The 14,096-nt window shown below is 48.7% G+C and overlaps 1 protein-coding gene across 1 annotated transcript; it reads left to right on the plus strand.

Moving 5' to 3' along the window:
* Window positions 1-931: 931 nt before the first annotated feature.
* TXLNA (taxilin alpha) lies at window positions 932-13,161 on the plus strand. Its single transcript, XM_083368911.1, has 11 exons — window positions 932-1,166; window positions 2,503-2,759; window positions 2,949-3,266; window positions 3,772-3,863; window positions 5,415-5,585; window positions 6,519-6,713; window positions 7,730-7,849; window positions 8,691-8,765; window positions 9,274-9,366; window positions 10,566-10,661; window positions 11,197-13,161. Exons 2-11 carry the CDS (start codon window positions 2,537-2,539, stop codon window positions 11,524-11,526), a joined length of 1,713 nt encoding a protein of 570 aa, XP_083225037.1. The 5' UTR covers window positions 932-1,166; window positions 2,503-2,536; the 3' UTR covers window positions 11,527-13,161.
* The last annotated feature ends 935 nt before the right edge of the window (window positions 13,162-14,096 follow it).

The following is a 14,096-nucleotide window of genomic DNA, read 5'->3' on the forward strand; positions in this document are numbered from 1 at the left end:
GGGGAGGCCCTGCAGAAATGTCCCTGCCTTGCTGCCCAGCGGGAGGATAGCTCTGCTGGTGGTGGTATCTGGTGCAGAGTTCTTGGTCCCAGCCCCTTTCTAGTGAGGTGGCAGAAGCCGCTCTGCTGTCCATGCATGGATGCAATCCCTCCCCGCACACTCTAGCACCTGTCCATGGCATCTGACACCCCCCCCCCCCATGGTTCTTACTTGCCAGCCTCCTTGCTCTTTGGGCTCTCACCTTTTCCCTATTAATAAGCAGTCCTGGGATTATGCGGCGCTCAGGACTGCTGGGATTCTTTTGCTAAGGTGAACACTACAGTTCCAGAACAGGGGGATACCTGGCAATGCTCTAAAAGACATATTGATTAATGATTTCTGAAGCCCTCGGACAGGCGGAACACCGGCGCTCACCTCCCCCCTAAGCACCGCCGAAGGGGCTGCCTAGCCCGGAAGCGAAACGTCTGGAAAGCGAGAACCGGACCTTCGCCCTCATTCTCTCAGCATTTAAAAAATGCTGCTTTTCTCAATGACATTTTGAAAAACAGATATTTTTTATAAGAAAGAGCCCTCCCGCGGGGCCTCGAGGCGAGCCCGAAGAGAGCTGAGGTCTGCTTTAGAGGGTCAGGCCACTGTTTTGTTCTAAAGGAAGCATATTGCAAGAGGATGATGATGATTTTGTTGTCGTTGTTACTGCCTGAAGTCCGCTCGCATTCCTGTGAAGCCGATTCCCGCCCCAGGGGATGCTGGGAATTGTAGTTTCAGGCCACCCTCCCCTCCTTCGCCGGGAATGAGGACCGCCGGGAGTTGTAGTCCAATCCAGATTCCCGCCTCGGGTGGCGCTTTTTCTTCCGTCGTTTCCCAGCATGCTCTTGCCGGTCCCTCCCTCTGATTGGCCGCTGACCGTTAGCGGCGCAGGCGCAGTGTGAGTCCGGGCTGGAGCTGCTTCCTCGCAACTCTGCGGAGTGTCCTGCTAAGCGAGCGGAGAGAGGCTGGAACGAGAACCCGGCAGCCACGGAGCGGAGGGGAGAAGGAAGCCAAGCAGCCGCGCCGGGACAGCGGAGGGCCCGAGCTGGTTCGCCCAGCCGCTTCGAACGCCTCGTAGTTCTCGGGCGTGACGTCAAGGCGGCGGGGAGTGACGTCAGCGGCGCGGGAGTGACGTGATAGTACGCTGGGGAAAAGCTGCGGAGCTTCCCGCGGGAGGAGGGCGTGACCTGAGCGAGGACCCCCCCTGGCCGTGGGGGGCCGAAAGCTTTGCGGGGGGGATAGAAGGAGCATTTCAGGAGCTGCAGGAAGGAACGGGGGGGGGGCGCTCCCCTTGGAATGGCCGAGCAGGGGGGTCCCGAAAGCCCCCCCGGGGGAGGGAGAGGGCTGCAGACTTTGGCAGGGATCCGTCCCTTGTGGGGCTTACTTTTTAGGAGAATGAATGTGTGAGTCTCCAAAGTGCTGACAGCGACAAATAACTAGGCTCTGCTTAAGGCAGGAGTGGTGCAACTCTGCGGTCTTTCTTTGTGGTCCAAGGAATCCTGTTCTTTCATCACTGGCAGAGAAGTAGAGTCACGAAATGCAAGAACTGTTGCAACAATAATAAATGGAATATATATTTTTTTAAAAATCTCCCCAAATCGAGGAAAATATGCAGACATTCTGATAACCGTCTGAGTATGTGACATGTCTTTGCTCACTTTGTGATATTGTTCTGCCAAAATAAGTGCAGCTCCCAGTTACAAGAACTCACACGATCTGAGCTTATGCTACTTCCTAGGCAACCAGCTGATCAATCAGTGATATTCTACAAGGTGTGCCTGCCATAGGCACTAACAGTTATTAAAATTGCCCCTTGTTGGCTGTAACATTGCAGTTCCTTTGGCTGTTCCAGTTCTTATTTACTTTATTTATTTATTCATTCATTCATTCATTCATTCATTCATTCATTCATTCATTCATTTATTTATTTATGGGATTTATATCCCACCCTATCTCCCAAAGGACTCAGGGCGGCTAACAACAAAACATATAATAAGTACAGAAATTAAGATAAAAATAAAATTAAAATCATCTGTGCAATAAATTAAAATTAAAAACTAAAAATAAATTAAAAATTGTAAATATAATTAAAATGCCTGTCAGTCCAGGTCAGCCTGGTGGAATAGGAGTGTTTTGAGGCCGCGGCGAAAGGACTGGAGATCTTGGGCCATCCGAAGCTCAGGGGGGAGCTGATTCCACAGGGCTGGCGCTCCCACAGAGAAGGCCCTCCCCCTGGGGGTCGCCAGCCGACATTGTCTAGCCGACGGTACCCTGAGGAGGCCTTCTCTGTGTGAGCGTACTGGGTGATGGGAATTCGTTCCCGGCAGCAGATGGTCCTGCAAGTATCCCGGACCTAAGCCATGTAGGGCTTTAAAGGTAAGTACCAGCACCTTAAATCTCATATTTGCATATGTGCTGTTGCCTGACAGCGAATAATCATCCCAAAATAACACCGTTTATTTTTGTTTTACATAGAAACTGCTGAAAGTGGCTTTGAAGGCGAAGTACAATGAAGAACCAAGATGGCGAAAGCAAAGCTTCTCTTCCACCCCCCAGCCCTTGCAAAATAAGGGGTGTTCTGGGGCCGGAAGATAGTGACTTAGCTGAGGCTCCTGGAGGGAATGCAGGAAGCGGAGATTGTCACCACCAACTTGGCCTCTCTGCCTTGAAACACTTTGCTGACGATCAGCTTGAAATGCCGGTGAACGAGGAGCAGAGGGAGAAAGAAGAAGGTGTGTTTCCCTGAGATTCACTAGTTTTGTTTCTCTTTAAATGTAGAATTTGGGGCACCACCATCATTTGAGAGAACGATTCTTACTCTGTCCTTCACTAATTCTCTCAAGAGCTGTGTTTTCATTTGTTTTTTTTCTCTTTGGACTTCTCCCCTCTTAATGTTGAATGGTGCTTTCTACCGTCTGCAGCACATCTGGCAGAGGAGGCTGTGCCTTGCCAGCCAGTCCCGGATGTTTCTGAGGAGCTCAGCAGACAGCTGGAGGACATTCTGAGCACTTATTGCAGGGACTCCAACCAGGAAACCCCTGGAGAGGACAATGGCCAGAATGAGCCTGTGGAGCTGGACGAGCCAGAGAAGTGCCGAAGCGAGTCCCCCCGGAACGGGGACCAGGACCAAAGCTGCCCTGAGATAAATGGCGAGAAGGAGGGTCCCAGGGGAATCACCGATGAGATCGGAGAGCGTGACCACAAACGAGTCCAGGAGAAAAAGAAGCCTAGAGGGCTCGGTAGGAAGTTCTCTGCTGACAGGCCTACATTCCCTATGTTCTTCCAAAAAGCAGGCAGTGAGAAGGATTGGGGAAGGGACATGTGCACAGAGACGCTACCGTTTCTCTCTCTCTTGTCTCTCTCTCTCTCTCTGTCTCTTTCTCTCCTCTTTCTTTCTCTCTCTCTCTCTCTCTCTCTCTCTCTCTCTCTCTCTCTCTCACACACACACACACACACACACACACAAACACACACACACAGTTGCTAAATCATTCCAGCCTTAGCAGTTGTTAGTCTTGGAAGGGGGTGATTTTTGGCATCTCACGACTCACCTACCTCTTAAGGGTTGTTGTGTAACTGAAATGCGGGGAGGCTCCCAGTTACCTTACCTCAAATGATTTTAAGAGTCTATAACTAGAATGTGTCTAGCTTTACTTCCCACATTCTAGAGGCTTTTTTGTACCGGAGACGCCATGCCACCATGTCTCTGTGCTTGCTCTGAATGAGCCTTTGCTTTGCTTCCAGGCAAGGAGATCACTCTGCTGATGCAGACCCTCAACACCCTCAGTACGTCTGAGGAGAAGCTGGCAGCCCTCTGCAAGAAGTACGCGGAACTGGTCAGTGCCTTGCATGGGTGGAGAGGCGACTCAGCAGACGGGAGAATTTTCTCCGCTGTCACGCGGGCAGGGCAGCGGGTTGTCCAGGGGAGTTGGATGCCTTCAGATCATCTTCACTCAGGCAGCTGCAAGAGATAAAAGAATGGTCACTTTCCAACCCAAGTTGCAAAATCTTATCCTGCTTTTGGGAGTTTGATTTCTTGAACCAGGGTGGCTGCTTGACTCTTGGGTAGCAAAAGTAACCAATTTTAAAGCTTAAAAACTGAATTTAAAAACCAACAAACTTATGATGGTGGGAAAATTTATGCAATGGTATCTTATCAGAAGTTTTTTTGTCTGTTTTATTTATTTTAGTCGGTTTTTAAGCTTTAATCTGTGTAGTTCAGTTGTTTAGGACTAGGCCAAATGATTTACTAACTCAGGCTCAAGTTCTTCCCTGAAACTTCTGTGAAGTTATAGTTGAGGGAGAAATAAAATTATGTAGGAAACCTGAGTAAAAATGCTAGAAATATTTATTTTTAAATGCTGCAGCACACTTCAGGGGGCGTCATCTTCTCCAGAGAAAACTTCTGTTATTCTTGCTAAAAAGTAGAAAAGATCTACATAGTTTCCAGAATGAAAAAGTCCAGGGGTCTGTCTGGATTCTCGGTTGTCCAGGTCAAAGTTGTGCCAAAGGTGCTTTTTTCAAAACACTTTTTTTCCTTTGAAAATGTTTCACTTTACATCCAAGACATTCCTTCAGTGTTTTGTGTTAGCATCCTTGATGATCAGAAAAACCTTGCAATGAGTGGTGGTTTGAAAAAGGCTGATTAATTAAATAAAACATGTCTGCATTTAAGCATATTCAAGGGGAATGTAGACTGAAAATAACTAGTATCTAGATAATTATACCCCAGTAGGAGGGACCATCTCCGTTCTGCTCCACTCCAAATACATCGGCTGATAATCAGCCACCCTCCTTGGCCAGCAAGCTGGCTGAAATACTGTATAGTCCACTAGTTGCTTGGTTGGCAAAGGCAGAGCAAATCAATGCGGGAGACACATTAGCAGCAGGAAAGGGACGCCTCTGTCAGAACCGTTCTCCACAATCGTAGAGCCTGTTGTTCAATCTTGGCAATTTTAAGATGCCTGGGGAATTCTGGGAGTTGAAGTCCACGTCTTAAACTTGCTGGGGTAGAGAAACACTGTTACAGAGGTGCACAACCATGGAGAAGATATGTGGTGAACTTTACAAACATGAGCTCAGCATGAGAAAGAAGCCCACTATTGCCCCCCTTGGATCTTGTTAGTATAAGGGAGCAAGCGAAGGAGTAACACTGTCCTACTTTAAAGGCTCTGTTATTCCAGTCTGTCTCAATAAAACAGAGTTCAATATTAGGGTATCTCCTTTACCTGTCTGGCCTACCTGAAGGGCTGACAGTTTTGTTGCTGAAATAATTAGCTTTTTAAACATCTCATTGTGCTTTTATTTTTCAGGGAGATCCTTCAGTCATTTCTGCTACATGATGTACTCGTTCCTTATTTTTCTTCCTTCCCTTCTTGTCCCATCAGCTGGAAGAGCACCGAAACTCTCAGAAGCAGATGAAAATACTGCAGAAGAAGCAGACTCAGTTGGTGCAGGAGAAGGACCATCTCCGAAGTGAGCACAACAAGGCCGTTTTGGCTCGTACCAAATTGGAAAGCCTGTGCCGGGAGCTACAAAGACATAACCGCACTCTCAAGGTACCTGAGGCTGGCTGATGCCAGATGAGAAAATTGTCAGAGCCTACCTGGACTCCCCCCCCTCCCCCCGCAGCAGTACTCCACCTCTCAGAGCCCAAAGTGGCAGCTCATTCCAGGGATTTCCCAGGCATCTCCTGGCCCTTTGAGGGGAAGGGTTAGGGCTCAACACTCTGTTCAGGGAAGAGGAGGCTTAGGAGCCAGCCACGACAGAGAGTCCTTAGTTTAGGATCAGTCTTTAGTACCGATGGACCCCTGAAAAGGAACCCAAAGTTCTCTCTCCCCCCCCCCGGGGTCATATGACCGCATTTTGGTCGCTTGGCAAGGCCTGCAATTTACAGCCATTTGCAGCATCCTGGAGTTTACTGTGTTTGTTCCAGAAACAGGCATTTCCTTCTGGTTTGTGGCAGAATCACCGCTGCAGAAAAGGTCATAAAGTTGGCTGTGGTCACATGATGGCCCACTTTACAACCATTGTGACTTATGACTGAAATTGCAGCCTCGGATATGTTTGTAAGTTGAGGACTGCCTTCACCTCAAGAGCAAACGGTTCCAGTATAATAAGACACGTGCATATATTTAAAATTATAAAATGATAAAAACCCTCTCTCCATAATGGAAAGAGTAGCCGGCCTCTTGCCCACAATCGCAAGCCACAAAGACTCGGAGCCAAACGGCCCCCCCAGAGCGTCGGTATTCAGCCCACTGAAGGCCGTGCATAGCCGCTGCCCCCTGTCGTGACCTTGACAGGCCACGAGAGAGGGGGAAAGTGCCTGGCGTGGATTCGGGAGGGACGGTTGCCGAGTGGCTGATTGCAACTTCTTGTTCTTTGAAGAGCGGCAGCAAGCTCCTCGGGGTTTGCTAGCTGGATTCTTTCGACTCGGACTCTTGGCATTGTCCGAGTCGCCTGGAAGGCTCTCCCGCTTTCCTCCGCAGGAGGAGGGTGTCCAGCGAGCTCGCGAGGAGGAAGAGAAGAGGAAGGAGGTAACCTCCCACTTCCAGGTGATGCTCAATGACATCCAGCTGCAGATGGAGCAGCACAACGAACGCAATTCCAAACTGCGCCAGGAGAACATGGAACTGGCCGAAAGGCTGAAGAAGCTCATAGAGCAGTACGAACTGCGAGAGGAGGTGAGCGGCAGGGAGGGAGGGGCCGAGGGAGGGGCCGAGGGAGGGGCCGAGGGAGGGGCCCTCCTCCCCAGCCTGCTGCTCTTCAGCTGGGCCACCTCAGACGAGACTTTTTCTGCAGGATTTGCTTGGCTTCCTGGTCAATCGACAGCGCTCCTCCTGAGCTCTAGAAAAGACAGTGTATGTAGGTAGTCCTCGGCTTATGGCTGTAATGCAGGTTAGCCATTACAATCTCAAGTGGTGATGGTCGTTAAGCGAAATCACCTCACTTAACGACTTCCCCATTCCTGCTCAAGTGTAGCGTGGGGTGCCTCTGGTGGGGGAGGCCCTGAGAGGCCTAATCCTGAAGCCTCCCGCACCCCACCACTTGGGGTTCCCCACCACCACTTGGGCCTGCTTCCCACCCCGCTGGGCCCCACACCCTCCTCCTCACTTACCTTTTGAAGATGGCAGGAGGTCAGGGGAAGGGAAGTCAGGCCACTCCATTGCTGGGCCCGATCCTCGAAACGGTCACCATTTTCCAAATGGCCGCATTGAATTGTGGCTGGTCAAAAAATGGCAGCTGCTTCAGGGATTGTGCTGCCCAGCCCAGCAACGAAGCAGCTTGCTTTGTTTTGCTAATGTGAGCTCTGCGGCATTCTTCTGCAGAGATGCTAAGGCTCTGGGTTCAGTTACAAGCTAGCAAGCCACGCTGGAGGAAGGGAGGGCCCAGCCGCCTCCATCTTGCTGCCATTCGTCCTTTGTCATCAGGGACTCAGCTTAGCTTGAAAGAAGCTTTAACTCTCCTTAGTGGGTCGCCCCCTTCAGGAAAACCTTTGTGTGTGTCAGTTTGCGCTGTCATGATGACACCGTCAAACTGCAACATTTCATGCCCATAAAATAGCTCAGCCTTTTTTCTCATAGGGCTGAATCAAAGTTGGCACCAGCGAGGATTCCTTTGGCGGCTTCAGATCAGGCTTGAGAGTTCAGTACGGAGCTGAGCTGCCCTGGACTGACGCCTGTTGTGTTTTTCTTGGCAGCACATCGACAAGGTCTTCAAACACAAGGACCTGCAGCAGCAGTTGGTGGACGCCAAACTCCAGCAGGCTCAGGAGATGTTGAAAGAGGCGGAGGAGAGGCACCAGCGGGAAAAGGACTTTGTGAGGCTTTGCGTGGTTGTGTCTTTGTTTAAGAAACAGAAAGCTGGAGGACAGCCACGCTGCCCTCCTCAAGTAGGCCTTGGCAAGGATTAGGAGGGAGCAGATTCTGGGGCAGCTGAAGAAAAAGAGGCAGCTGAATGAGAAAAGGATCTTCAGCTGCCAGGAGACACTGGAGGAGTTGTCAGGAGTTCTAGTAATCAATTGTGGGTAGTCCTTGACTTATTTTGCTTAGCAACTGTTCATAGCTACAATGGCACTGAAAAAAGTGACCTGACCTGTTCTCTTACTTCTGGTATCACCCTGGTCATGTACTCAAAATCCAGAGGCTCGGCAACTGGCATCCGTTTACGATGCTTCCAGTGTCCCGGGCTCATGTGATTGCCATTGCCATCTTCCCAGCCAGCTTTCAAAAAACAAAGTCAGTGGCAGAAATCCAGATTTGTTTAACGACTGTGTTTTGCTTAACAACTGTGGCAAAATGTCATAAAACCGGGTACAACTCATTTAACCCTGAGCTGCCTTGTTTAGCAACGGCAATTCTAATCCCAAGCTGAGGACTGCCTGAAATGCAGCCAGAGGGATTGGCTGTCTTGGTCCTTATCAGACCCGATTATCAGTGAAGCTCTGAGATCTGGATTTGGAAAGAACTTGACAGAGGGAGCAGATGCCAGGCGTCTGGAATTGGTTTTGCCTTTATCCTTGGATTCCACCGCTTGGGAGCAGAGGCTGAATAGCGGCTGGGGAGGCGGAGGTTCTCTGGAAGGAGATTCCCTGCCCGTCGGAGACTCTCCTCCTCTCTCATTCCCTTCTTGTTCTCCCCTTCCTTCTCTTTCTCCTGCAGCTGCTGAAAGAGGCCGTGGAGTCCCAGAGGATGTGTGAGTTGATGAAGCAACAGGAAGCGCATCTTAAGCAGCAGGTGGGATGGCTGGGGGCATCTTTGCTCTGGCTCAGTTGGTTTAGCCCAGCGGTCCCCAACCTTGGCAACTTGGACGTGGCTGGCTGGGGAATTCTGGGTGTTGAAGTTGCCACAGTTGGAGACCCCTGGTTTAGCCTAAGGATGCTCGTCACTTCCCCGAAAGGGGGGGTTGCTAGGCTCTAAGATGGGAGACGCCGTCTTTCCAAAACCAAATGTGGGATAGACCTGGGCCATCTGTGATGGGAGTCCAAATGGTGGCTTTTAGGTAGTGGTGCAGGATCAAAAAAGGAACAGGGCTTTACTTGGTTGGTTGCGATTGCCATCTTGACTGTTTGGACACCGCTTGCCCCCGTAGACACCCTGGATGGGACTTGGCTACTGCCGCTGCTCTCGGGGCTGGAGAAGAGGAATTTGTCATCCCGCCGTCCTTTCTCTCACCTGACCCCGTAGAACAGCTGCAGACGTGAATGTTCCAAGCAGTCATTCCTCTCTGCTTTCTCTGATTCAGCTGGCTCTTTATACAGAGAAGTTTGAAGAGTTTCAGAACACCCTCTCCAAAAGCAGCGAAGTCTTCACCACGTTCAAGCAAGAAATGGAGAAGGTATACAGTGGATCAAGGCTATGGAGGGCAGGAGGGGGTGGGATGGGGGGGTTGGTTGGTTGGTTGGCCTCTGAGTGACTTGTGCCAAACCCTCAGAGGAAGAGTCCAGACTGAGGTTTTCCGCCGTGCTTCTGAAACTGGCAGCAGAGTTAAAGGCTGGGACACATTGACCCACCCCGGACCTTGAATTTATGTGTGTGTGAGTTGGGGTTGCCGCGTTGCTTCTGGCCTTTTGGTCCTGCTGTGCCAGAGGCTGCTCGAGGGAGCTGGGGCTGCAGCAGGTGCCACCAGGATCCAGAAAGCTTTTACAGCATCTTTTCCCACGTGGAGACTTAGGGACACCTCTGGCCTACAGAACTGCTTTTTTTGCAGAAAAAAATCAGAGAAAACGGGTCAGTCCAGTTTGGGCCAATCTGTTCTAGGGCAGCAGCATCCACGTCCCTTCCCATTCTTGTAGGCTGAAAATATTGAAATTTTAAGAAATGTTTTGCAGAATCTTATATTCCCTAAGATATATCCATCCGTCTGTCCATATATTTATTTATTTGTATCCCACATTTATTATTTTTACACATAAGACAGCAAACATATCCAACACCCCCCCGCCTCCTATTTTCCCCACCACAACAACCCTGTGAGGTGAGTTGGGATGAGAGGGAGGGACTGGCCCAAAGTCACCCAGCTGGCTTTCATGGCTAAGGCGGGACTAAAATTCGTCATCTCCTGCTTTCAAGCCATTATTGCATAGTGCTTCCCGGTAAATACCTCCTCACCTTGAATATATTTGCAGCATTATCAATGTCAGAAAAATTTAAATGCTTTTGATAAATTGTTATGGTGTTTGGGGCTGGTTCTGATAAATACTTGAGTGTTCATTTCCTCGTTGAGGTGCTTTCTAACAAAAGTGCATTTTTTCCTATAAAAAAAGTTTGTAGCACTGCCACTGTTTTTGAACCAATCAGGATTCAGTGAAACATTTTCATTGTTCATTTCCATACTGATAGCTTTCTTCCTTGTAAAAAAATCAGTGATTTTATCCATACTCAGCTGCCTTTGATTGCAAGGGCAAGAACCATGTCACTCAGTCTGGTCTTCAGTAGTCCATAATCCCAGTTCTTGGCTTGCTGAAGACTGACAAGACAGGAAAGTAGGAGGGGCTTTGTAACTGCTCTTTTCTTGTTTCGGTTGCAACTCTATAGATGACCAAGAAGATCAAGAAGCTGGAGAAGGAAACGACGATGTACCGGTCCCGGTGGGAAAGCAGCAACAAAGCCCTTCTAGAAATGGCGGAAGAGGTAACATGGCCCTCTCCCGTGGGGAGACCGAGGCTTTCTCATTGTGGGGAATGTAGCCAAACAGGGCAGCCTTCCAAAATAGAGGAAGCCGTGTTATCTCGCACAAGACTGATGGACAAAAATAAAGATAAATCTAGAAACAATTAAAATGTTTGAAGTTACTTAAGATCTGAGGCCAAGGAGATGGAAAGTGCAGGGCTGAGGACTTATCCCGTCGGCCATCTACAGCAAGGAGTGCCCCAGTGGTGCTCCAAGCCAGCCAGCAAAGCCAAGTTTTAAGGCCCCTCTGGAAGGCTGGGCGGGGGGAGCAGATCTCACCTCTGACGGTAGTGTGTTCCACAGGGCAGGGGGCCACAGTGGAAAAGGCTCTTCTCCTTGACAGCTCCAGTCAAAATTCCTTCACAGGTGGGCGGGCTAATCCTATTGGGGCGAGACAATCCCACTGAATTATCTTCAGAACTTGGTTCCATTGACTGTCTTCAGATGTTTCCTTCCAAAAACTGACTCTGAAATTGATGCTCTTGTTCCCACACAGAAAACCCTCCGGGACAAAGAACTGGAAGGGCTCCAAGTGAAGATTCAGCGCCTTGAGAAGCTGTGTCGGGCCCTGCAGACTGAACGCAATGACCTGAATAAAAAGGTCCAAGATCTGTGTGCCTTTGCGTCTCTGACCACAGGGACAGAGGTCGAGGACCAGGCCCACAGCATCCCAGAGGAGCTGGCCCTGCAGGGCCCCAGGGCAGGAGAGGGCTTTGGTTTGGCCCAGGCAGTGGGCCCCCCAGGCCCGCCTGAGCAGCCTGGGGCACTGAGCATAGGAATGGCGGCCGAGCAGCCAGCAGAGGAAGCTGCTAACTCTGCTCAGTAGAGCTGAAGGATAAGCGGGCAGGTTGCAGCTTTCTTCAGATGGATCCATTCCTCTTTCGAAGCCCCGTGCTCAGATGAAAACTGTTCTGGGGCTTTCAGGTTAAAGCTTTTGACAATACTGAATGCTTTTTTGGCTTTTAAAATAATCTCTCTGTATTATCCAACACTATGTACAGCAGCAACATCCACCTTTTATATATAGATCTGTAAATGAGATTGATCCCGTTCTCTGCGTGGTGCTGTGTGAACATCTACGTCTGTGGCAGATCCAGCCATTGATCCTTTTCAAAGGTGGGAAGCAAAGCGGGGGAAGCTTGCTAATTTTACCTCCTCCCACTTTAACATCTGGTTGTTGCAGCTCAGTGAGTGCCATACTAATGCAGATGCAAAGCAAAAATCCCAGTGGGACTTTGAGGATTAATTCTTTTCTTTTTCTGAATGGTTTTTTTTTAAATTACCAGACCTGCCCTTTAAAGTCAGTGCTGGAGACTCAGGAGTTTGATAATGTGGTAGATTATTCTTTTTAGCCCGTAGGGTTTTTTTTGGGGGGGGGAGATGGAGAATAAAGCTGATGTATTACTGTGACGTGGGGACAGACACCAAGGAGCCCCTTTCATCGGTGTGGGTGGAGGAGGCGTCATCTCCAGGACTTTGCTACTTCCAGAATTGATGTCTCAATAGCCTTATGACTTCACAGTTGCCTCTATGATTATATGTGTGCATGGACACAGACACACACACACACACAAGCAAGTGTATGTACGTACTAAAGATTTAATCCAAAGGTTTTGCTTCCTTAACTGTTTTGCACATACTGAGCATTCCTGCCTGTGTCTGTGCCTGGTGAATGTTGGATGGGTGGCAAAGTATATTCTCCTGCGTGTAACTTTCTAGGAGACAAAACTTAACCTCCCAGTCCAGACCACATAGGTGGTGGGCCCAGGAGCTAGAACAACCTCTGCCCAAGTCTGGTTGCCTGAGGTGTGTCCTAATAGCACTTTTGATGGATTGTTTGTCTAGAGAATCATGTGGTGAGGAGGTGTCCTCAGAGCTTTTTGGTAATTCTGTCCATTTGGACCCTTCTTCACTTACAGCCAATTCATTATTTTAATTTGTGCCACTTTTGGTCTTAAAAGCAATCACAAACTTAATTCTTTTAGATAGATGCTAAGCCAGAGCCATTTTAAGTATTAATATAAAATTATTATATTGCTAGTAGCTTCCTTTCCACTTGAGAGAGATTTGGGAGAGCTGGTCACTCTTGAGGGCAAGGCCCATTTGCTCTCCCCCCCCCCCCAGTGGACAGCAGTCTCTCTCTCTGGAAAAAAAGACCTGAGTTTTAGGAAATGAGAATTGTAACCCCTGCCTGAAATGGCAGACCTGGCCCCTGTTTTCTGTGGGGTTCAGTTGCTGCTGAAATTTTCCTCCTCTTGGTCAGCCGGCAAGAAGAGAATGGATGATTGTAAACGTCCCCCACAGCTCTCCCAAGAGGAGGAGATCATCGTAAGCTGGGGAGGTCATCTTTGTCCCAATTTTTCTCTTCTGCAGTGTCAAGCAAACCTTCCAGTTTTTAATGCTGTTGTACAATAGACTTCTGTTGTATGTATCTTTGTACCCAATAGAAATGCAACATGTACCTGTTGTTTGTCTTCCTTTTTTATGTCACTCATTTTGATACTGTGAGAATTTGACACGCAGTGGATGTTTCCACCCCTCCTTTCAGGTCCTGCTACTACATGCTGCCTGGAAGGGAAGGGAGAGGAGGGGGTTTGCTCCTGGGAGGGATAAGCAAAAATGGCAGGAAGCTGTACAGGCCCAGCAGGGTCAGCCAAGGCCCAAAGGTCTCCCCAGCTAAAGAAACAGACATCTCTACGGGCAGCAGCGTTATAGGAAGATGTGGGAGGCAAATGATTGTTTTTGTCACAACAAGCAAAGGCATCTTATAATGAGAAAACAATGATAAAGCCTGCAGTTTTACATGGCTAAACGATTTAAGTTGATTGATGATACAATGCTGAATGATGCCAAAGCTGGAAATAATGAGAAAAACTGTTGGACCAAATGGCTTAGGTATAAACCAGAAGACAATCTTGTCATTTTCTATCAAAGTGTTGATTTCTTCATTGCAACAAATAAACGTATTCTTCAAACCAAAATAATGCCTAGGTGCATGCTAGACAGAAATCAAACTGCCTGTATTGATACAAAGAGGTGGAAAAGTGCAGTTATAATAGCAAAAACATGGACTGGGTTGACTGGGGACAGATTGCAAACTGCTCGTGCAACTTCCCAATCAGACTAAAGCAAAAGAATAAAGATTACTACTTTCCACATTGCGCTCTCGAGCATATAAACGCCATTTTCAAAGACAACATCAGGAACCGCTTTGAGTCCTGAACTCATTGATGTGCAACCAGAGGAACCATGGAAGGGTATCAAATAATGTGAATGTGAAAATAGAGTGCTAAAGAGGAAGAAACAAGAAGGCACGCTGGATGTCAGAACAAACTGGAAATGGTCAAGAAGAAAAAAAGGCCAAAGCCAAATGACAAGACACAATATTACATCTGT

The sequence above is a fragment of the Vipera ursinii genome, assembly GCF_947247035.1.
Source record: "Vipera ursinii genome assembly, chromosome: 9".
NCBI classification, from domain to species: Eukaryota; Metazoa; Chordata; class Lepidosauria; order Squamata; family Viperidae; genus Vipera; species Vipera ursinii.

Coding starts and splice junctions, on each gene's coding strand:
- TXLNA (XM_083368911.1), top strand. CDS start 2,537: ATGAAGAACCAAGATGGCGAAAGCAAAGCTTCTCTTCCACCCCCCAGC. Junction 3,267..3,771: donor AAAGAAGCCTAGAGGGCTCG/GTAGGAAGTTCT, acceptor CTTTGCTTCCAG/GCAAGGAGATCACTCTGCTG. Junction 10,662..11,196: donor TTCTAGAAATGGCGGAAGAG/GTAACATGGCCC, acceptor GTTCCCACACAG/AAAACCCTCCGGGACAAAGA.